Source organism: Adelges cooleyi, unplaced genomic scaffold (assembly GCF_023614345.1).
Source record: "Adelges cooleyi isolate 19-005CV unplaced genomic scaffold, UGA_ACOO_1.1 ACOO_flye_CR_arks_rails_tigmint_CR_PRNA_796, whole genome shotgun sequence".
Taxonomy (NCBI): domain Eukaryota; kingdom Metazoa; phylum Arthropoda; class Insecta; order Hemiptera; family Adelgidae; genus Adelges; species Adelges cooleyi.
The window spans coordinates 152,373-176,424 of record NW_026096509.1 but is presented as its reverse complement, the minus strand read 5'-3'; the positions used below and the strand labels follow the sequence as shown (position 1 = coordinate 176,424).

At 30.2% G+C, this 24,052-nt stretch overlaps 2 protein-coding genes across 3 annotated transcripts; one reads left to right on the top strand and one right to left on the bottom strand.

The window, feature by feature from the left end:
- Positions 1 to 15,836: 15,836 nt before the first annotated feature.
- Positions 15,837 to 19,517, bottom strand: LOC126845526 (major facilitator superfamily domain-containing protein 6-A-like). 2 transcript variants are annotated; one of them, XM_050584185.1, is made up of 7 exons: positions 19,344 to 19,517; positions 18,125 to 18,487; positions 17,842 to 18,029; positions 17,516 to 17,652; positions 16,658 to 16,779; positions 16,338 to 16,580; positions 15,837 to 16,238 (listed from the first exon to the last, which is right to left on the bottom strand). In XM_050584185.1, exons 1-7 carry the CDS (start codon positions 19,435 to 19,437, stop codon positions 16,066 to 16,068), a joined length of 1,320 nt encoding a protein of 439 aa, XP_050440142.1. In that variant the 5' UTR covers positions 19,438 to 19,517; the 3' UTR covers positions 15,837 to 16,065. The 2 variants fall into 2 exon arrangements, with proteins under 2 accessions (XP_050440142.1, XP_050440143.1); XM_050584186.1 differs by having other exon boundaries at positions 16,685 to 16,779.
- A 2,018-nt stretch (positions 19,518 to 21,535) lies between these two features.
- LOC126845515 (UDP-glucosyltransferase 2-like) lies at positions 21,536 to 23,776 on the top strand. The gene is made up of 3 exons (XM_050584169.1): positions 21,536 to 22,480; positions 23,244 to 23,463; positions 23,553 to 23,776. Exons 1-3 carry the CDS (start codon positions 21,668 to 21,670, stop codon positions 23,774 to 23,776), a joined length of 1,257 nt encoding a protein of 418 aa, XP_050440126.1. The 5' UTR covers positions 21,536 to 21,667.
- Positions 23,777 to 24,052: the final 276 nt, after the last annotated feature.

Genomic DNA, 24,052 nt, shown 5'->3' with positions numbered 1-24,052 from the left:
CTTAAGCACTGGAAATATTTTAGGAAACTCTATCTTCTCAATACTCGTACTGGTCGTAAAAATGTACATTTACAATAAAAAATTGTCATGATTCTCAGTACCTTTATTATAACACTTTTAACTCTTTTTGTGTAGTATGAAAAAAATTCGTTATATAAAATATAAAATTATAATATTTTTTTTTACATTTTTAAAGGTTATAGCGTGCCTGAACATAAAAAACACCAATCAAACCGTGCTCGTTTGCTGGAAGTTTAATCGAATACAACAATTTCATATATATTTTTAGTTGCAATTTAAATACAATTAATTCTTTCTAAATAATTGTCATTAGAATGTTTTCTTAAACAGTGATGATTTATTATTATTGTATTAATTACAATTATACAATTATATGTTGTACTTTTATGATTTTCAAAACTGAATTACTATATTAATACATAAAATTCATATTTTATCATTTGGCCATATTTATCCTATTGTATTATTTTGTCAATGTTGACTCTATTTCTTAACATTTTGAAAAAATTGTTCTGCAAATAAGTAGGTGCTATAATCTTTTATAACTTGAAATATATGTACAATTTGTTAACCCTTTTTGTTTACTAATAATCGCTGAAAAAATTTAAAAGATGTATAGTAAATACGCATTATTAACAAAACAATACATTCTAAGTTCCGCTTTGAAGATATAATAATAATAATTTGTAATAAATGTAGCTTATCAAAAAAAAAAGTGACAACGGTATAGGTAAAACTAGGTGACTATAATGTAATTTTATTATATATAGGAAATCGCAGTCTATACAGGGTGATCCACTTATCGTGAAACACTCAATATCTCATAGGATTTAATAAGAAATTGAAATTTTTTTTATACAATGTAATTTTAAAATTTCACAATTTTTTGTGGAGTTTCATAAGTTGTCCTGTGATTGGTTCATTCAATTTTAATAAACCAATAAAATTATTTAATTTTTATACAACTTGGCATCCAACTTGTAAACTATGATTTAAATAATACAAATAATAGTAAGGCATGTTCCATGTTTTATAATTTTAGCGTGTTATAACATGTATCCAAATTTTCAAACTGATATGTTAAAAAACAGAATAAAAATTTAAATTTGAATGTTTATTTGGTATACGACCTTTTTCGTTGGGACAGTCGATACGCTTAGTTCCAACAGCTATGCTCTGACTCCATAGCAGAGTTTTCTGTTCTATATTCATTTAAAACTTTTGACATAGATATGTCTTATGGCTGAGGGTCATTCGGAAAATTTGTCCATTTTATCCCACCTAACCTATCCTAACCTCACGTTTTTAACGACATGGTAAGAGTCACAGTACTGACGTCATTATGGAGGCGCATTATGTTATGAAAATAAAGTTAAGAGTGTCCACACTTTATGCAGACACATCAAGTTGTACGATATATATATATAAGAATTGTTAAATAGGCACTTACTAGTGAACCACGAAAATTGATTTATGAGAAATGTTAAATATTGATAAACATTACCAGTAAATCGATTAAGGCCAAATATTATAAGACTACTAAAAAACGTTAGGTCAGAACACATAATTAAGACTATACTATCATGATAATATGTCACAAGGAGATTATAGATCGGAAATAATCATAATATTACCTGTATATTATACAAGTAAGTTACATTTATATAGATTCCTTAATTTAAAAAAAAAAAAAAAATATGTTTACGTTTTGTGTAGTTATCGACTAGAATACTTGAAGTTAATTGCACGTAACTAAAAAGTTAATCGCGTATCTCACATATACTGGGCTACAACTCGTGTTACATTAAACGATGCGCTTGTTGTAGTGTTAAATTATGTTATTTATGACTGTTTGATTGCTAATAGTTCAATTTATATATTTTAACGTATCAATAAGTAGATCACTGGACCAATTGCGGTTGAGACACTTGTTTGAAATGCCCGGAAGTGTTTTGAGTGAAGTTGTGTGATATGTCAGTTGGAATGACGTTGAATTTTAAATGAAGTCCTTAATAGAACATAGATTACGATAGAGCATAGTCATATGTATCAAAAAGTCTGTATTATTATAATTTATTTATTTAAAATCCTTTTCTTAAACACATATTTTAAAGTGTGTCACTCCAATCAGGATTTCTGAATTAATGTTACTGTATGTAGACATTTAAGTTAAATCATTAAAAAATCATATTTTTTTAGCTTATCAATAGAATCATCTTTGGTTTTTCCTGGCATTGACCAAAAACAATTTCTCTACATTTCTCCCAATCGACTGCTGCTATCCTCCACTGCAAATCGGGTTCCAATTTTTTACATAATTTAGAATATCCGGTCATTGTAATAGTTCATTCAGTACATTTTTATGTCTTTTCCTTCATTATCCTGTTTGGGTGTAAACACCATGAGGCATACATTCTTCTTAGAAATGTTTTCTCAAATACAATTTATCAGCTTTCTTCTGATTATCTAGGGTGTCATGTCTCAAAGGCACATAACATTTTGGTCGTATCGATGTCATATATATATGTACTATACATTTTTTTTAAATGGATAATGTGTTTTCCAAAGCCAAAATAACACTTATCGGCCTTTTGTATTCTAGTAGTTTTTAAGTCATCATCTTGTATTAAAAGAGGACCCAAGTATTTAAAATATGTCACCTCTTAAATATGCGTCTTTCAAACTCATAATTTTTGCTTCTTTAATCGACTTATTACCATATACTCAGTTTTTTTATCATTCATACACAATTCTCCCTATTCCGCTCTCTGCTGTACGTTTTTTTACAAATTTCTTTTACCTTTACTTGGCCATTTCCTAAAAAAGCCTAATGTCTTTGGCAAAAGCGAGAAGATTTATCCTTGAGTTCCATTGTATTATTCCATCACTAACATTAATTATTGTTAAATTACTATGATACTAAATTAAATAACAATGGGATAAGTGCACCTCCTTGTGGTGACATAAACTGGGTCTGACATCTCCGATAGTGCTCTATTTTAATTTCTGTGTTATTGTGAATAGCTTTAATTATGTTCACTATCTAGATGGGAACACTGAATTCCTATAGTATATATAAAATCTAAAATGCTTGGTCAGTGAATGGAATCATCTGCCTTGGATTAGTAAAATGTGTATTACCCACCCAACCCCCCTACCCCGTTTTTTGAATGGGAACAATCCTTCATTCTTTCAATGCATCGGAGACTATGCCATTACTAGTACTACATTGATGATATGTACAATTGGTGTAATTAAATTGTTTTCTTACTATTTTTAAGAAATATTGCATTGAGACAGGTAGTATTTGGATCTGGTACAGAGCTATAGTATAATCTTCTAATTCTCCTCTAAACTAACTGTGGACAGTTTAGTACTTGATTAAGTATAAACAAACTGTCATAATTATACCACACTGTAAATGTGTATAATTTTTATAAAAAAGAAAATTATTGTCTCAAGGAGACATTGGGTACTTGTTAGTATATACAATGTTTATAGAAATTGCCTCAGAAACTTTTAGTATACTCACAAGTCTATTAGATTCAGCGCTAGGATTTTTTTCCATCCGTGTATTAATACAACTGAGATTAGATTCTGCAGCTTATTTTGAATTATCCCAATTTTTCTCTGTCTTAATAAAAGCTACATTGCCAGCAAATAATTAATCTTAAGCACCGAGGTAGGAATCAAATTGATATAACTAAGATTAGCAGTGGATCCAAGAATTTGCTTTGGGTGACTCTCTATATCTCTACCTGAGAAAGAGTACTTTATTAATTACTTACGATACTTCCTTCCTATTACCTAATGGTAAACGAATGTCATACAGTAAACTACATAGTGAAAACGATACAGTGATTTAAATTAACCAATTTGGTCGTTTTTGGTTGTTATTGACACGTAAAATAATACTCAAAACTACATTTTGGTACTTTATGTTTTTAGGTGGAACATTTACAACAATTCTTCTTTGGTGGACAGTATCCAGCTGATTTTATTCAGCAATTGAACACGTACAAGACATTGAGTTCCGAGCCCATTCATTTAAGCAACGAAGAAATAACAACACTGACCTCAAATTACAACGAAGGATCAAAAACCAATAGAATTCATACTCAATTTAAATTTTGCCGCAAAATGCAAGAAATACAGTGCACAAATATTGTATTCTTGAAGTTTAGTTTACCAAAAGTCGAAAGTTCTTTAAAAGTTATTGCTGACTACGTGTACAATATGATAGAAATGTCGTACAGAGCAAAATTCCCAGTGAGCGAATGGCGTTGGAAACTGCATGTACAGCTACGGTTTAGGAAAACAACATTGCTAATAGAACGCTTACCGGAGATTAACGAAATTCTAGAGAAATTGATAATTTTGTGTCAAAATAACAAATACCTAATGGGAAAGTATGACAACGTTTTTAATTATTACAACGAAGAATCTGGTCAACTTTTTATAATTGATAAATTTTTAAATATGTATGACAATAAATTTCAACGTTTCGTCAAGGACGAGGAACAATTTCCTTCGGATGTTAAAGACTTGTCATTGGATTCTATGTGGGATTTCTCAAATAGCATTTTCAAAGACTTCTCTGGTCTCATCTTTAAAGGAAATATTATATACGGTATATTCGAAGAGGAAATTGAAAATGTTAAAAACCAATGCGATGAGTGTAAATGGGCAGCAGAACCTTTTAAACACAAGAAATATCAAGAAATAATTTTGGAAGTTTTAAAGGCAAAATTTTACGGCTATATTTGGGTAAATTTAGTTTGTTATCAAAAGATAGTCGCATCCACACTGTCGCGCAAATTTTGACCCACGAAAAAAAAATTTAATTACATAGCGGAAATGCGGACCAGTCTTCGAAGCGAGTATGAAGGTTTTCTATATGATGTAAATATGGTATTATATTATGCTTACATTGATGACCAATTCTTTAACGAAGTGCTAATTTTATTGAGTGAAACATATGAGCCCGATGACAAGAAGATATCTCAAACTGTAGACAAATTATCAGGAGAAGTAAACCGCATACTGGGAAATTATATTGAACCAAATAGTAGACGTAAAGTAGCTAAAATTGATACCGAATTCGTCGAACGTGAATGTAAAAATGATTCCAACTTTCTTGGAAATTATAGAAGTATGTTTTCAACGTTCTTTCGTGAGACTAAAGAAAGATGGGTAAAATTAAAATTAAAACTATATTATTTTATATAAATGGAAACAGAACCATCGACTATGCAATCCCGAATAAATAACAAAGACACTTTTAATGCCTGTTAAATAATAAAACTCTACTATAATGACTACCATAGAGGACATTACCTTGACATCAACACATATCTTCTTATTTATACAAATATATTTTTTTTTAATCATCAACTTTTATAAAAATATTGAACCACACATAAATACCCACTTTTAAAAAGAAGCATACAGATCCATATACAGCTTTTGATAATCATACTAATAAGATTTTATATTTCAAACCATGTAAACCATGTGCGAATATATAGGTCTAAAAAACATGTATAATATTCTGTTGGCTTAGGCTTCAAACTGTGTTTGATCTTGTAAAATAAAACTCAATTAAAAAAGTAGAATAATGGCATAATGGAATCAAAGCAACGAGGCGACGGAGAGATCACACGTCTACAGGAATAGTTGTTATAAATAAAAGTTACAAAAGTGAATAAAATCACTTTCAAATAAACGCTTTGATGCTTAATTGTAAATACCAGCACCTCAGTTGAATCGGTCATTTAAAAAACGACACGAGTCTAAAAATTGAAATTTTACACTAGCCACAAAAAACTTAATAACTTCATAAATATGGCTTGAAAATACTAACTACCGATTTGCATCGAAGCGTTTTTTCAAAAGTGATTTTATCACTTTTAGATTTCAAAATTCCTGTAGACCTGTGACCTCTCCGTCTCCACCATGCATCGTCCCCACTATGCCACGACCCTAGAAGTTTAAATTTAATTTTGGAGTCTAACATTATACAGCTAGTTGTGATTGTTTAAATAGTTGTACTTTTATTGATAACTTAAAAATAACATGGTCTACGGGTGGGTTGTTTTATTTTATTATCGTGAAATCATTGATATTATCTTCAATGGGTAGCTTAGAAGGTATTGATTAGGCAAACTTGTGTTGTTATTATATTTTTGTGTGTGGCGAGTCTATAGATCAGAAATCACGCCAGAAAGGTATTTTAGTGGTATAAAAAATTCACCTCCAACTCTTTTAAAACGATAAAAACATGTAAATATTTCTATTAACTATTGAATTTATTTAGGTTGTTTTTTTTAATAAAATATGTTGTTATTCATCAGCTAGTCTACGCACTTGCATAGTTTAGTAGGTACCAATGTATTTGTTGACTCAAGACATCTTTGTACAAAATAACACGATCATACATATTCGAGATAATAACAAACACACAATTGGTAAATATTTTTGTCGATGAACGGTGTGAACTAGTTTTAAAATAGTATACGTGTATTATACATATATACCTTATACGTTATACATACATTACATTATACATACATTATAAGTTCACTGTATATTTTCATAACTTGATAGTATTTAGCAGTTATCATGCGATTTCAATTAATCATTTTTGTTTTAACACTCAAGTTTATCTTCTGTTTATCAATAGAGGGTAATGCACAGGAGGATAACGATAAAGAAACACGTCGTATAACAAATTATAAAAAATTATATGAAACAGCTGTACGCAGACCAACTGTCTCAGAAATAACCAACGCGATATCGAATTCAGAGGCTTTACGAGAGATTCTAGTATACAAAAACATATTAAGAATTAGAAATATTTATGACGTACGTATTTAAATAACTACAACTAAGTAAAAAGAAAAAATACTTAATTTTAAGGAAGGTACTTAAAAAATGTTTTTTTTTTGTAATTATCATTTTTCAGTATAAATACTAATACACTTACGCAACTTAACCTAACCTAACCTAGGCACTTAAAAGCATAATCATCCGTTTACAGTTTGTCGTGTTTAAGAAAAAAGTTGTGTATATGTAGACCCCTGAAGTGATGATGTACCCGATTGAGTTTTGTAAACCAAAAAATCATCCATTTTTCAGCCGAGTCTGCAACCACGAAAGAGCATTTTCATGTCTCGTTGAAGTACCGAATGAATTTAGAATAGTGGTGGAATTATATATAATGATATAGTATATTAAGAAGCAGTAACAAGATAGTATATTAAAACAACAAGTTTCTGGCTAATGTTATAGTGTTTAATATTTGGCTTAAAACAATTCATAGAGAATTTGGGCCCTTTAACTAATTTGAATTTATCATTTAGTTCTAGTTTGAACGTTGAACGTACAACATATCTCTTATCTCTTATCTCCTATATCCTACCCCTATCCCCTACCCACTATCTCCCACCCCTATCTCCCACCCCTATCTTCTACCCCTATCTCCAACCCCTATTTCCAACCCCTTATCTTCCATCCATATCACTCACCCCCTATCTCCCACCCCCTATCTCCAACCCCCTAACTCCCACCCCATGCCCATGTTCATGTGGTAACGTTTTTGACATTTTCATGTCTTAGCTCTGGCACATAACCGAAAAAAGCGTTCGTTACAAAAGCGTAACGAAAAAAGACATGGGGTTAAAGATGAAGTTGGGGTGGGAATGGGGTTGGGGTTGGTGGTGAGAATTAGCTGTGGTGCGTAACCGAAAAAAAACGTAACGAAAAAAGTGTTATCTGATAAGAGATAAGAGATATGTTGTACGTTCAAATTAGAACTAAATAATAAATTCAAAATAGTTTAATTCTCTATGTTAAGTTACTTTTGGCCAGATAATAAACACTACAATTTTAGCCAGAAACTTAATTGTACCTAATTTTTTAATCTCCTTGGCTTATGCTGGAAGCTCCATGTAATTTTTTTTTTTAAATTATAACTTCACAACTAATTTAAATTTATTCGGTATTTCACGAGACATGAAAATGCTCTTTCGTGGTTGCAGACTCGGCTGAAAAACTTTTCGTTACGCTTTTTTGATAACTTTTTTTTCGGTTATGTGCCAGAACTAATTCTCACCCCCAACCCCAACCCCATTCCCACCCCCCCTCCTATCGCCGTGTGGTAACGCTTTTTTCGTTACGCTTTTTTCGGTTTTGTGCCTTTATGTATAAAGTTTTATCCTTCATGTAGCTATATCGTCATAAAATAATTTACTTTTTAGCACTGTGATAGGAATCGAACTAATATAACTACCTACGGGAGAATGCCATTGTCTGTTAGTCAAATATCTATTAAACTTATTTATTGTTGTTCACTCAAAGTCTAATACTTTTAATGTAATCAGTAGCCCTTACCTGCTTATAGATCCAGAAGTATTTTCTAAATCTAAAAAAAAATCAGGGAGATATTTCAAAGATCCCTTAAAATAAAAGGGAAATTGGTTAAATCAAGTACATCCTCCTAAATTATATGTCAAATCGTATTGGTCTTTATGTAATATTTTAATATGAATCATCAATAATTGGCTTCTAACAGAAAGGATTATAGTAAATTTTAACAATTATTCAAATAATATGACCAGAATTTCCACCATAGAATTAGACCTAGACTTATTGAAATCGGTATTAACTGTTGGAGAGTAGTTCATTAGTCTCTCCCTACTTCTCTTCCATTATTGTTACAGTAACCAATAAGGTCATTTTTGAATAAAATAAACATTAAAAATAAATAATCGAATCAACATTTAAATATTTGTATGTTTTTAGGTTGAAATACTACAACAGTTTTTCTATATTGGGGAGTATCCAAGTAGTTTTATTCAGATATTGAACGAGTACAAGACTTTGAGTTCCGAGCCCATTTATTTAAGCAGTGACGAAATAACAACACTGACCACGAATTACGATGGCGCATCAAAAAACAACAGAATTCTTACTCAATTTAAATTCATCTGCAAATTACAAGAAATACTGTGCACGAATTTTGTAATTTTGAAATTTTTTTTACCGAAAGTTGAAATTGTTTTAAACTTTATTTTCAATTACGTTTACAATATGATAGAAATGGCATACAAAGGAAAATTTATGGTAAGCGCATGGCTTTGGAAACTGCATATAAATCTATTAGGGCTGCAAGGACTACAACGTTCTAAGTTAGAACCTCAAACATTTTTAGACGATCATTTACCGGAGATTAACGAAACTCTACAGGAGTTGATAACGTCATGCCGAAACCATAATTACCTAATGAAAAGGTTTGACTACATCTTAAAAGATTACAACAGAGGACGTGATATACATAAAGTGTTTGATAAATTTATTGAAATGTATGACAACAAGTATCAACATTATTTCCAGAATGAAATTCGTAAATTATCTATTGGCGTTGAACCAATAGATTTACCATTCAGTTTCTATGAAAACATCAATGGCCTTGCCATTGACTGGAACAAACCGAATAAAGTAATAAAAAGGGAAATTTATAATATCCAAAATCCATACTATAAGGAAGAATGGACAACAAATCCGTTAAAATACATTAAATTACCCAAAGTCATTATGGACGTATTAAAGGCAAAATTGTACAGTTACATTTGGGTTCATTTGGCTTTTTATCAGAGGATAGGAATAAAGGCTCGAAGCGAACATGATAGTTTTATATGTGCATTAAATGATGTACTTCGTTTTGCATATAGTGAAGACCACATCTTAAACAAAGTACTGATTTTATTGAGTGAAACATACAAAACCAACGACGAGAAGATAACTGCATCTATAACAATATTAGCAAAAGGAGTAAACGGTTTAATGAAAAATTATACTGGGCGAAAACATACTGGACATAAGTATCAAGAGGCTAAAATTGATGATGAATACTTCGAACAACATTATGAAAACTATTCCGAATTTTTTAGAAAACATAGATTAGAATTTATTGGTTTCTTTCGCAAAACTGGAGAATATTTGGGAATATTAAATTTACGTGTTCTATGGTTTTTTATAAATGGAAACGAAACCCCCGACTTTGTATTCCCAAATATCAAACAATAATACAGTAATACCAGTTAAAAAACACACATTTTATTTTAATAAGTATTAAACATTTACTACATTTATTACTACATTCTAAACAAAATGATGTACACTGCTAAATTACTAAATTTTTTTGAAAATTTGTATTTAAATCCTAATAAAAAAAATTGTTGTATGACTTTTTATAAATTATTAAAAATGATTATAAACTTTTATGAATAATTGTACTATTAATGATGATACTTTGCAGTTTTGATTAATGTTAGAGAGTTTTCTTATTAGTTTTATTATTTCAAAATACAAAGGTTAATACTTTATTTTTTCAAATACTATGTAATGGTAATTTTAGTGAAAACATAATTATAATTATTTAAATGTAATCTGGATCTACACAGTTATTGCACATCGGTTATTAGCATGTTGTTATATTAAAATAACTACACTTATCTAAGAAAATGCTTTGATCTGAATCTGTGAAATGTTGGTTAACGAGATGATTCAGTATAATTTAAAATTTATAATAAGTTACTTTAATATTTATTTGATAAAATCTTTTATTTTTTAATGAAATCATTTTTACATAAAAATAATCTTCACAGTTTACTCTACCGCACTCCAATTCCCGTCGCCAGTCATCCTCACTTTCAGATGAACATAACTTTTGAACGGACGAATTAAAATACAAATTTGTTTCACCAGTTCTTTTGAATAAAATGGCTATCTTGAAAAAAAAATATGTTATATAAAAAAATTTAAAAAGTGAAACAGGTAAGTGCGATAAAAACCAAACATTTGTTTATAGCACAAATGAGTATAATATATTATAAAAAAAATCTCAAAAATATTCAATAGATCAAAAGTAATTTCATTTGTCAAATCTTTGTGGGCCACCCTGTATATATAACAAAAGTATAAACTATTATTTAAATTACATTCCTACCACGGAGAAAAATTGTTTACACCTATTATTGAGTATAAATTGTTATTAATATTATTTTTATCAATAAATTGTCATACTCAACCTGCTATACAAATTCACATACACTAGCCTGACAAATATTTCTAGATTATATGCCATGACGATCGATGTGTAAAACCAATAACTGAAAAGCATAAAAGTTAAAACCTTGTTTCAAAATTTAGTACATCGTTTAGTAAGCTGCACTATCAAATTTCGAAAGTTGTGAGTAGTAATAAGTAACATAAAAAAAATGTAGGTACTACATTTCACGATTTGCCTGTAATATATATTTTGTCCCCAGACGTGTAAATTTGTATTTGTGTATCGTCAGCCGTAGCAGCTAAATCTAAAAAAAAAAAAAAAGAAGAAGACTCACGTCATAAGTATTCTTTAACAGCTGTCAACTAAGGCCACCGTTTGTTCGACTGTTTATGACGAATTTCAATATTTTACATAATTATCGTTACTTTTAGTAGTTAGCATAAAAAAAATAATCAAAAAATCAATTGCTAAAGATTGCTCTGTATTTTCGGCGAAATATTCTTTGTTTGAAAAGAAAATCAAGCGTTTAAGTTTTCAGCCGTTATTTGGTTACATTCGTTTACTTTGACTACTTTTTGTTCATCGATGATGAAAATAAAATAACATATCGTTGTAAAACATACACCTTACAATAAAATACAAGTACAATCAAATTTGCAACTAAAACCTGGAATTCTTGTAGTTTTGGTTATTGGAGACACTTCAGTTTGTGTAAAAAAATGTTTTCAAAAAAAAAATAAGCGTATTATCATTAATGTATCACCCTGTATGTATATATGTATATATATATATATAACAGGCTTTTGCGAGATTCCGTTGATCAGTGGACTCATTGAGTTTTTTTTTTTTTTACTAAATCTTATATGATATAGTTATTTTATCTTGTATACCTTATGTAACATTTACCTTTAGACCAACAACTGCCACACCTATAAATCAAACGTTTATAATTATATTAAAATTGAATACACGAAAACCATAGATTTGATGAAATATTTTTCAAAAAAAAATTGTCCGAAAAAATACTTACGCCACATACGCTGTCAGACTGAGCAAAAGAATAATTTTAATATGTATCATTTTAACTGTTTTAATAGTGTACTTTATATTCGACTGTACTTAAAAATTCAACGTTTTCAGTATTTATGGGATCGAAGTCAACGATTTTATTAAAACAATATTGGCGATACAGATGGGGTATATGTTTGTTTGCACGCATAAAATACATATTCATTTTCGTTTTGAAGACAATATAAGTGTCTATAAGAACGCCTGAGTTATTTATGATAATCCTTTAAACAGTATATTGTCTATACTAATATCAAATTAATTGTGTTGTGAAATTACTATAATAAAAAAAGTGTTAGGTTAGAGCTTTATATTAATTTAAAAGAATTTTTAGTCTCAAATCGTACACAAAAAGTTATTTAAAAGACCAAAAGAAAAACGGCAGTACTTACTAAAATTGAATATTTCGACACGATGATTTAATTTAATTAATTAATAGTTAAATATTACTATTCAATATTACTACATTTTACTATTTAAATATTATAAATGTCCGTTCTAAGAAATATCACAATATAAGTTCAGCTTTTTACTTACACGGCCACTGCAGTAGCCACAAAACAGTTTAACTACATTAGAGGTTTCAAATTACTATTGTATACAATGTTGTTATATTTTACAGCTGTAGTATCAATGTACTAATAAGTGCTATAAACTGGCATGCATGATAAAAATAGAAAATAAATTTAGATTTTTTAGGCTTATAATTTTTAAGTTCCACCTGAAGGAAGAGCTAGGTAAAGTACTAACCCAAAACGCTGTAAGCTCAAATTCAATCACATTACACAAATCTCTTAGTAAAAAAAACCTACAAAAATTTAGATATTTTGGACACGCTACCTTTAAGTTTAGTTGCCCCCCCATACACCTTTTTAAACTAATACCGAATATATTGATTTGTAGAATACATGAATAATACTTATAGAACATTATCTATGTAACATTGTTTTCTATAAAAAAATATTTTTAAACCTATAATCGCATTGGTGCGAATAGACGCATACAAATTAAATATATTTTTTTAAACATTTATACCGAATTTCAGTGACAGGTTTGAAAAATATACTGGGTGATCACTTTATCGTCAACCACATAATATCTCATAGAGTTAAGTAAAAATTGAATTTGTTATTTTTCATATTATTTTTATACAATGTGATCTCAATTAGCACATTTGTTTTTTTGTTCTTACCCCTCTCCCAACTTGGTTTTTTTTATATCAACATTTAAAACTTTAATGGTAACGCATACATTGCATTAACTTTTTAAATTGAAAATAATTGTTTAGTTTTTTGTTTAAGGCAAGAGGAAAATCGGAGTGTAGCATTATTTTTATCTGCGTGCAATTCCCACCCACACTTCTCCTCTCGTCCTAACTTTTAAACTCTTATAACTTTAAAAATATGGTTCAAAGCTGTTTATCAACAAGTCAACATTTTTAGTAAAACATTCTCAATTTACATTAATGTTAATATAATATATTACACGTTACCATATTTTAAGTTTCAAAAGCCCATATTATAAAATAATTAGCTTCGAAAGAGGTTAAAAACACAAAAAATTGTGAAATATTGAGATCACATTATATGAAAACAATATGAAATAAAAATGTAATTGCTTATTAAACACTATGAGTTATTGAGTGGTTCACGATGAAATAATCACCGTATACAGAGAACTATAAAAGGGTAAAAGCAGGTTATGTCCGGTACTGCTTTCTCGACTATTAGAAAACAATTTTTTTTTTAATTTAAAAGATATCTCTAAATGTTAGACGGCGTTGCTTGCTACGCCTAGCTATGATATTTATATAGTTGAATATTTAAACAGAAATTGGCAAAAGCCATACAAATTCGTTTATGATATTTTACATGTTCAAAGTAAAACTGTTATCTTCTATTGGTTCTCGTTTCATCAATCTCAATCGTTATGATCTGTTTAAAATATTACATTGGACAACCTTTAACCATACATAGGTCATACCATAGTACTAATAAAATATAATAGTTAAATAAAGAAATACAATACTAATTTTCATTTAGTTCATATTGTAAGTCATATAAGTGAAACAACATCAGAGTATTGGAAAACATAATATTATGTTTTTTAACGTGATTTTAGTAGCATTACCGTAATTTATATTATAATATTTGGCGATTAACTTAATAAAATAAAATAATTTTTAAATTTACAAAACGCTAACATATTATACATATAGACTTTTAATTTTCATGCAATGTTTATCCCGGTTTTTATGTAAAACTCAATTACATTTGAGTCAATGCCTGCTGAAATAGCTTGCTGAAAAGCTATTGGTTTTACTATAATATGACTTTTTTTTCATTTTGTACCCACATTCACTTTTACAATACTGGACCAATGCCTTTTAAAAGCCACTCTGCAAAACACACATTTTATGTAGTTTGTATATTGAGAGATTAAAAGATGAAAAGTTCACTCGTTCACTAATACAATCAGGAAAAACAAAAAAAAGCTAAACAAGTTTCCAAGTTTTAACTTTTACTAGCTACACTTTCGGAATTGGAAAAATGGTCGAATCGAATTGAAATTCATAAGAAATGTTTATTTTGTGACCATTTTTACGACAGTAGTTTCAAGCTTTATTTATGCCTACTTCTACATATTTATGATTAATTAATTTCAATCAACCTTTTTTTTTTTTACATAAGATTTTTTTGCCCAGTCGAAATTGAAAAGTGATATTAAATTCAAATTCAAAGACCAAAAAAACCTTTGACTTGACCACTTTAGAAGTCTTTTTACACAAAATTTCAGAAAAATTTGAATTTTTTTTCATAATTAATAATAATTAATTTTGGTTATAAAAAGATCTTAAATTGGTCAACCTTTGTATTTTGTATTATATTTCACGTTATATTTTGTTTATCCGGTTTTAAATTAAATTTAAACAGTCAAGATAAAAATATAGTATAATTTAGTGAAATATAATTTATCCCGTTTCAAAATTTAACATGGATATATCATTGGGCTGGATACAAGACATTTCATTACGTTTTACACTAAGAAATAAGTGATAGGATATTAAAATGAATAAATAGATAAAATATATAGATATTAAATTATTTTTATTTAATCTTTTACTTAATCTTCAGTCAATATTTATAGTAAATTAATTTTAATATAAAAAAAAACCAGCACAGTTTAATCCAGCATAGTCCAGTATAAACCAGTGCAGGCAAAACCAAGCACATTTCTTAAATCTTAAAATCGCGCCTAGAAAATTAAAAAAAACTTCCAACCCCACCCTAAGGTAAGATGTTTTGTTCCAGTGATGTTAGATCTCATTTGATAGGACACGGTGCACATAGCTATTATCCAGTGTGTGCCTGCTGACCCTATCTATTGTATGCTATAATTAATGCTGACTAGGCTGGTTTATGGCGAGAAGCGACGTTCAAGTGAAACATGACCATTACATTTGTTAAGTTTTGCATTTTTATGTCAGTGATTATTATCAAAACAGTTTTATCATTAAATATCTAAGTTCTAAATAAAATAAAAAACCATTCAAAACACAAGATCGTAACTAGAACTTCTAAAACAAACCTATTACTTTTTTATATCGTTTGTAAAAATATCACTTTATATTCCTCGGGAAGCTTATAATATAATTAAAAATAAATATACTAGAACGTAGGGAGAAGTGATGTATTCGTTCTAATTCTCAGTTCTAAACACTTAAAATTAAACGTTTTTAAACATTAGGTTAGATGTTTATGGACCACATAGTTGGTAGTACAGTTATTAAGTAAAATATATAAGGACATTTGAGGATTACCGATAGTTTACAATATTTACAAAACAAAAAAAACATTATCAGGTTTAATTATGACCGTATAACAATAGGTGCGTATCGAATGATTTCAACTAGTCTGGACAACATTATTTTCGGTTTTGTACATGCGTTTTACAATAAGATTCATTGTTGATACAACGATACAAACCATAAGCGAACCTATACTGAATATTCTAAAAGCATCTACGATTCCTAAATTCTTGATTATATAACCTCCGACAAAATTTCCCATCGGAATACCTAAAAGAATACAAAACATCTGTAAATGAAATCAATATAATTATACGCAAATCAACAAAGCATTCACATAGACAAATACAAACTTCAACTGTTACAAACCTATGCCCTTCATTGTCATTCCAACCAATCCTTGCATCGTCCCTTCCGCAGCAACCGGAGCCAATTTAGCGGCATACGCGACTCCGGCAGAATACGGTAGTGCAAAAGTGATTCCATGAAATATTTCCACGCTCAAAGCAACCACCGGATTTTCAATAATCGAATAAAGAGCGAATCTGATTGCATAAGCCACGAACGTCAATGAAAACACGTTCATATGACCCACCTTTTTGATTATATAACCTTATAAATACAAGAAAACATATTTTATGTTATTCGCAATTTTTTTGCCATGTCTGAGCACACAAACGATCACTTACTAGAAACAAAATAGAATGGTACTTCACCTAAAAAACATTGAATAGTCTGAGAAAGCCCTTGAATAGTTTTTATATGGGGTTCATATTCAGGATGATGTAAATTGGTTATGTCTTCGAGGTACCTAAATGCGGAATAGAAAAAATTGTGTATTGTTAATTACAATTTTACAAGATTAAAAAAAAAACTATTAACGGTTATTATTTGTTCCAAAATGATGTGTTGGAATCTAGATAATGACGACACAGTGCACAGATATATACTGAGTGGTCATTTTATCGTGAACCACATTATCTCATAGGGTTGATAAGAAATTATTTTTTTTTATACAATGTGATCCCAATTTTCACAATTTTTTTTTGTTTTTACCAACTTATTGTCAACTTATCCAACCTATCAACTTAGTGTTTTTATGGAAAATGTTGAAACTTGAATAGCACTACCCGTCCTAACTTTAAAACTTTTATAATTTTAAAAATAGTTATCCAAAACTGGATATCGACCAGTCAACATTTTTAGTACACTTTTCTCAATTTAAAAAAGTTAATAAAATGTATGCGTTACGATTTAAGTTTCAAAAGTTACTGTCAAAAAAATAAGTTAAGAGAAGTGTAAAAAAATTCAAAATGTAAAAAATTGAGATCACACTTTATATAAAAAATAATACCTAAAAGTCCCCTACACAATTTTGGTGCGAATATTGGATCACAAAGATTCATATTTTCACTATTAGAGGACTTGAAATTATATATAACACACCCCATGATATAGCGTTATGTATACTGTACAAAATGTTTCCTGCAAATTAAAAAAAACCGAACACCTGTGCACTATGCTATCCATATGATATTGTATCTTACCAGATGACAAAATACAGAACAAAGGTATAAAAGAAACCGAACGAAATGGTTGCAATTAAAAATACGATTACTCTAAAATCAGTCAAAACTGTTTTCATATTGCCACTAAAAGTTTCTGTTTTTTTAACTTGTTCAACCTGAAATTATACAGGTTCTTTAGTGTAGTTAGTTACAAAATACCTCTGTACCAAAACTATATAACTTTAAAATAATAACAGATAGTATAAACAATCTATCGAAATTTATATGGTTTCGGTAATCGCAATATTAATTTGTTTGTTAGATCAAATTGACCGAAACCAAAATGTATTCTAATTGTAGATTACCTTGATTTTAGCCGAAACGTACACGTCGAAGGCTACGCATATAAATGCTATCACGAATCCGGGTCTAAAGTCGTCATGAGCTTGTCCTATGCTAAACCAGTCGACGACCACCCCAGAAACTATAGAAATTATACCGTAACCAATTGCTCCCCAAACTCTTTGTTGTCCGTAATTGTGTACATTGTCTCCTGGAGAGAAAAAAAATAGTTACATTCTGTCTAAGCGTGAAAACATATTTTATGATTAATAAAGAAATATTTATCGACTAGGAACATCGATGTACCGAGTAGACTGACACAGATCGTATCCTCCATGAGCGACCGCATTACACATCCAAGGTATAAGAAAAACAATAAAAAAAAGAACACCCAGTACAGCAAGGTGTTAAACACGATCTCATCGGCGATACTTTCTGCGACCGTTGCACCAGGTAAAAATATCAATCCGAGAACTGCTAGTGCTGAAAGCACCTCTCCAATGAGAAACATCAATTTCCGGCATTGGTAGGCGTCCGTGACGCTTCCTAGCAAAGGTCGTACAACAAGACTAGGTATCTGCAAGCCAGTCAAAGTGATTCCCATCGCCAATGCGGAATATCCTCGTTGTTTTCCAATAGTGGCACAAAACGGAATAACAGGTGCGTAGGCTAATGTAAAAAATATAGAAAAAAAACGTCAATAATTAATTTAAAAAAAAAAACAATAAAAATAAAGAACTCAAACTTTCTAAGACGATTCGAATACTTTTTTTTTTTATTCGAATAACTATTTTAACGTAATTAAGTTTTTTTTAAATTATATCATCAATAGCAAAATAAGCTGTAAGGTAAAAAAAGTATTAAAAAAAAAAAAAATAGGAATGAATCATTTAATCAAAGTAATTTTTTAGTTTGAATAATAATCATTCGAATAATGCCCAACTCTGCTTATACAAGTAAGGTCAGCTGGCATTATCTATTTTCTAGTTGCTTTACTCAAAGACGTTTTTACATTTCTAGTGCCCTGGAGCACTGTTTATTTAGTGCCCTCGCAAAATTTTAAACGACTTAACAAAATTCAATTTTTCGGCACGAATTTTATATTACTAGTTCCATCGTGGTAATTTCAGATTCGTTAGAGATAACAGATGAACTATTAAGACGGTTATCATTTATTCTTGATCTTAAATGAGTTTTTACTCTCTTCTGTGCAGAATAAGATACGTCGGCTTATCAATTGAAAATTGGGAAGCAAAGAAACATCCTCTCCTGACTCTTTCTCCGTTTTTCTATTTATTCTACAAAACTTCATATTTCTATTTTAATAAACACATACTTACAAACTCCATCCTTGTTTCACGTTCAAGAAAAGATGACAGCTTTTGTCATGCATCAAAAAGTGCACCTACATACATTCACTCTTACCCTTTTCATTATAAACATATCAACAGACAAACAGTAATATTGTATCATCAATGGAGTGTAAAAGTGAATGCTAGTTATATTTTATATTATAATATCTTACCGCCCCATGCGAAAAAGTAGTTCATTTTCATGAAAAGTAAATCTCTGTTGATTTCCCTGCCACATAGCATGTTTAATTTTTCTACTACTTTCATAAAAATGTAAGGAAAGAAAATTTCAAAATAATAAATCGTGTTGTCAACTGGAATGATCAATATCTTATGTTATATTAAATACATTAAGAGGAAGTTTTTTCAATGATATATCAATAATATGACATTTCATTATTTGTTAATATAAGCTGTATTATAAACACTCATGGTTTTCACGTGCTTTATAAAACAATAGATATCTTATGATATATTAGCTTAAGCTTATACTAGCTTAAGTGATAGTTGTCAACGATTAATTATTTGATAATATAAGCTGTATTAAAAACACTTGTGTCCATCAAGTTCAAGTGATAAAAAATATGAGTTCAGTTTTTTGTTCTAATTAAAGAAATAAAATGGGCTTTTTTTCGATACGGTCAAACATTTTTAAACCCCAAAAAAGTTGATTAAACCAAAAAAATTGTTTCAGATACAGTTTTGACGATTATTGTTTTACAAAGTACCAAAAAACGAAGATTATGTTTTAATTTCAAAGAAATTATACGATATTGTCCACGTTAACTTTTTAAGTGTTATAAAAACTTATAAAAAAAAAGAAATTTATATTTTTTGTTGTAGTTGAAACTGCGTTTATGCTAAAATTATTAAAACATTTTTATGCCAAATCTCAAGTCGTACTATCTTGGCTATTTCAGCAAGCGAGTTGTGCAAATTCGACATCGTAGTACCAGAAAAATTAAGTGTAACTTAATCAGTGCTTAATCGTTTGTTTTTCAGTCTGAACACAGCACAGGAAGGTTAATAAACATACCATATGCACTTCACTATAATTATAATTATAAATGCATATAATTAATTTGTATGCACTTCACAATTAATTTAAATATTCAGCGTATCTTTGCATACAAAATCTGGTATTAGGGTGTATTATTTTAAAATATGATACCATAAGAGTACAATTGACTCACAGTGTTTTTGATTAAGTATTTAATTAAATCTACTCTGCAAAAGAAGATTCAATTGACAGAGAAGAGATTTATACAGATTGTCGCAGAATCAACTAAAGGTACATGCAATTTATGTATCACAACAACCTAAGACTGTCACTTGACAGTTTGCTTATGACAACTGTTTGTATAACTGTCTAGACTCTAGATAAGTGTGTTTAGATAACTTCACTCTTATTTGCATAAACTATTGTTGCTTTAGAAAGCAAAATATATAAGATTAAAAATAGCTTTTGTTTGTACAACCACAAACTTTACATTTTTTTTTGTTGTATAATATAAATGTATGTAGGTACATGTGTGTATCTTTTACGTACCTTGTTGTGGATACAAGTACGCTGTCTATAAATATATTTTATTATATTCAATTAATACAAACATTTTGTGAAAGTTAAGTTCATGTAACAACTTGTATGTGACCTCTAGACAACCTTTACTCTAATGAGTACGTCGCAATAATTGTTAACAGTATAAATTTAAATATCATTTGCTTGTAATAAAAAAAACCTCATCTTAATGGTATTATTATCGTCTCTTAAATTTTATTTAAAAACCCCCTTCAACCACCTTCATTTAACATTGTGTATAAAGCCCGAGGTCAACAACAGCGTAAATCCCTATTTTAAAATATTTTTTTCAAAGTAAACAACTGATTTTGATTATTTTTTTCTTACATAAAAAAAGAGTACTCAAAATTAATTTTTTTCTTCTTTAAGTATTGTGTCGTTATAAACTAAATTCAAATTTTAAATACAAAAAAAAAACAATTATTCTATTAATTTATAACATTTTTATTAATATTCATTTTACATAAGATTTGTAGGCATGTCTCTAAATGAAAAACAATTTTGCTGATTAATTTTTAACAAAAAAAATTAAACTTAATGTAAAACTCTACAAGATTTGAACATTTTTTCAAAAAATTGTTTTGTGATACTTCAATTTAGATAGTATGTAATTGTTATACTTTATGTTAATTGAATGCATTTTTCTAATCTATAATGGGTATTAAGATAATGCATTTTTATATTTCTCCAAGCGGAGAGGCAATTGCACTTATCTTGAACATGGTATCGAAAGCCGACCGACATAGGCATACATTGAAATGTTTCTATATGAATAAACTATTCTTCGATTATCTGTCGATAAAACACAAAGTGATGACCGTTTTCATAAACGGAATATAAAACTCGCTCGTGGTATCGACTAGTCCGATCGGTTATTACAGAAGATCAACACAATAATTTTCCCGAAGAGTTATAATCATGTTTTTAGTGCGGTTCGCCTCGGCGTTATTGCCGTTCGCCGCGTTGTGTTTTCACCCGACACAGGCAGGATTACGGGTGTTAGCCGTGAACACGATATCGGGCAAAAGCCATTGGAATTTCATGAACGGATTTTTGCACGCGCTGACCGACTTCGGGCATAACGTTACGGTTTTCACGTGGTTTCCCGATGGAAAACGCCCAAACTACACGGAATTCGTCTTGGAGGGACCGTTGCGGTTGAATATGGATCTGGTAGGGTTCAAAGAACGGTTAAGACCTCCGAACAATCTAATCGACTACGTGGTGCACCGCAATAGACAATCTTGTGACAGCGTATTTGCAAACGCCAAAATGAAAACCATCATGGCTGCGGGCAACGCCGACGAGTTCGACGTCATCGTCACCGAATCACTTGCCACGGACTGTATGTCAGCGTTGGTCCGTCGTCTCCGTTTGCCACTGATTTACCTGTTCCCGTCGCCAATGCCGACCTACATGGAATCGTCGTTTCTTGGCGAAGACCCGAACCCCGCTTACGTGTCCAATTTTATGCTGTCTTTCGGCTACCCCAAGACGTTCCAACAGCGGTTGCTCAACTTTCTCACGTACAAATACAGCAGGTCTCTGTTGTGGTACGTCGAAACAATGGCCGTCAAGTCCGACCCCAGACCGTACGACCGGATAGAGCCGGTCAAACCGTCTTTGGTGTTTGTCAACAGTCATTTCATCGTCGAAATGGCCAGACCCATGCCGCCGAATATCATAGAAATCGGCGGTATCCACCTTCCCGAACCCAACGCCATACCAAATGTAAGTCCCAAATAATGCAATGGGCTTAGGTATATGTATGACGTAAGTAATATGTTCCCCTTTCCGCTTAAACTAGTGGTTAGGGTTTGATGAAGTATAGTTTCGCAAAATGTTTAAATTGAAGTAGCTTGATTGGTTTTAAGACGTATTTCATATATTATTCTACAACTACTATTCCATTTAGCAAAGTATGTGTAATTCAGTTTAACTTTATGAGTACTTACTATAGTAAAATTGATATTGAAATAAAGACATTTATTGATACCCGGTGAAGAATGAAAAGTCTAAGCACTTAACAGTATCGTCAATAATGTTTTTTTTATTTACTCGGTCGTCGATTTTTAATACATCTAATCCATGCTTTTAAATAATTGTTTTCATTGGATTGTATAAGAAGAGTCATTAGCAAAACGACGGTCATGAAGTGGCTCATGTGTAAATTTCGAGAGGTTTAAGCCATAGTAAAAACAAACAATTGTTCAAAAAAAGATATGATGACGTGTACGCAATTTTAAACAACCGCCGTAATACAAATAGTAAATATCAGGTGTATTTTCAAACATTTAAATATGCAACAACAAGTGGGTTTAAATCGATTTTTTAAATTATATTTTTCTTAGATAATATTTTTTTATTTATTTAATTATTTTTGGCCACCTTTTTTTATACTTTGAACCTTTGCGTTGCGTCTTGCATGCCAAAAATGCTAAAAATTGCGCGGCATGCATTTAATTAATCGGTTAAAATTTTGAAAAAACTTCAGGATATACGAGAGTTTATTGAAAATTCACCGAATGGAGTTATTTACTTCACGTTCGGATCGTCAATAAAAATGTCGTCGTTTCCTGACCACATTAGAAACGCATTCAAACTAGCTCTTGCACGACTCCCCCAGAGAATACTGTGGAAATACGAGTGCGAAATGGAAGGCAAACCGGACAACGTGATGACGAAAAAGTGGTTCCCTCAACGTGATATTCTCTGTAAGAATCGCAGGGAGGATGTGTATAAAGAAGTGCCTAGATTATTATTAATTCACAACTGTAAACGAGCGAACCGATTTTTATCCTAGTGCATCCGAATGTCAAGCTGTTCATCGGACATGGCGGGATATCTGGTGTGTTTGAAGCTGTCGATGCCGGAGTTCCGATGTTAGGGTTTCCGCTATTCTACGATCAACCGAGGAACATTGGTAATCTCGTCGAAGCCGGAATGGCCATTTCACTCGACGTGATGACTGTCACCGAAACTCTGATTTTCGAATCGGTTAATAAATTAATTAACGATAAAAAGTAAGAACCGCAGTAAAAAACATCACGTTATTAATTAATAATATTGAAATATGGAACATTACACATAGGAAAAACAAAAAAAACTATTTTTATAGACAATACGTATGGAGAGTAAAATAATAACTCGAACAGCAAACGTTTGCATAGTGTAGGATCAGTGTATAATTTAATCGAAACTCTTGTTTGTATTAAGTAAATTCTTATCTACAAAATTCAGTAATAGTATTATACATAATATATAGTTTTTACAATTTTTTTTTTTTTATATATACATCTTACA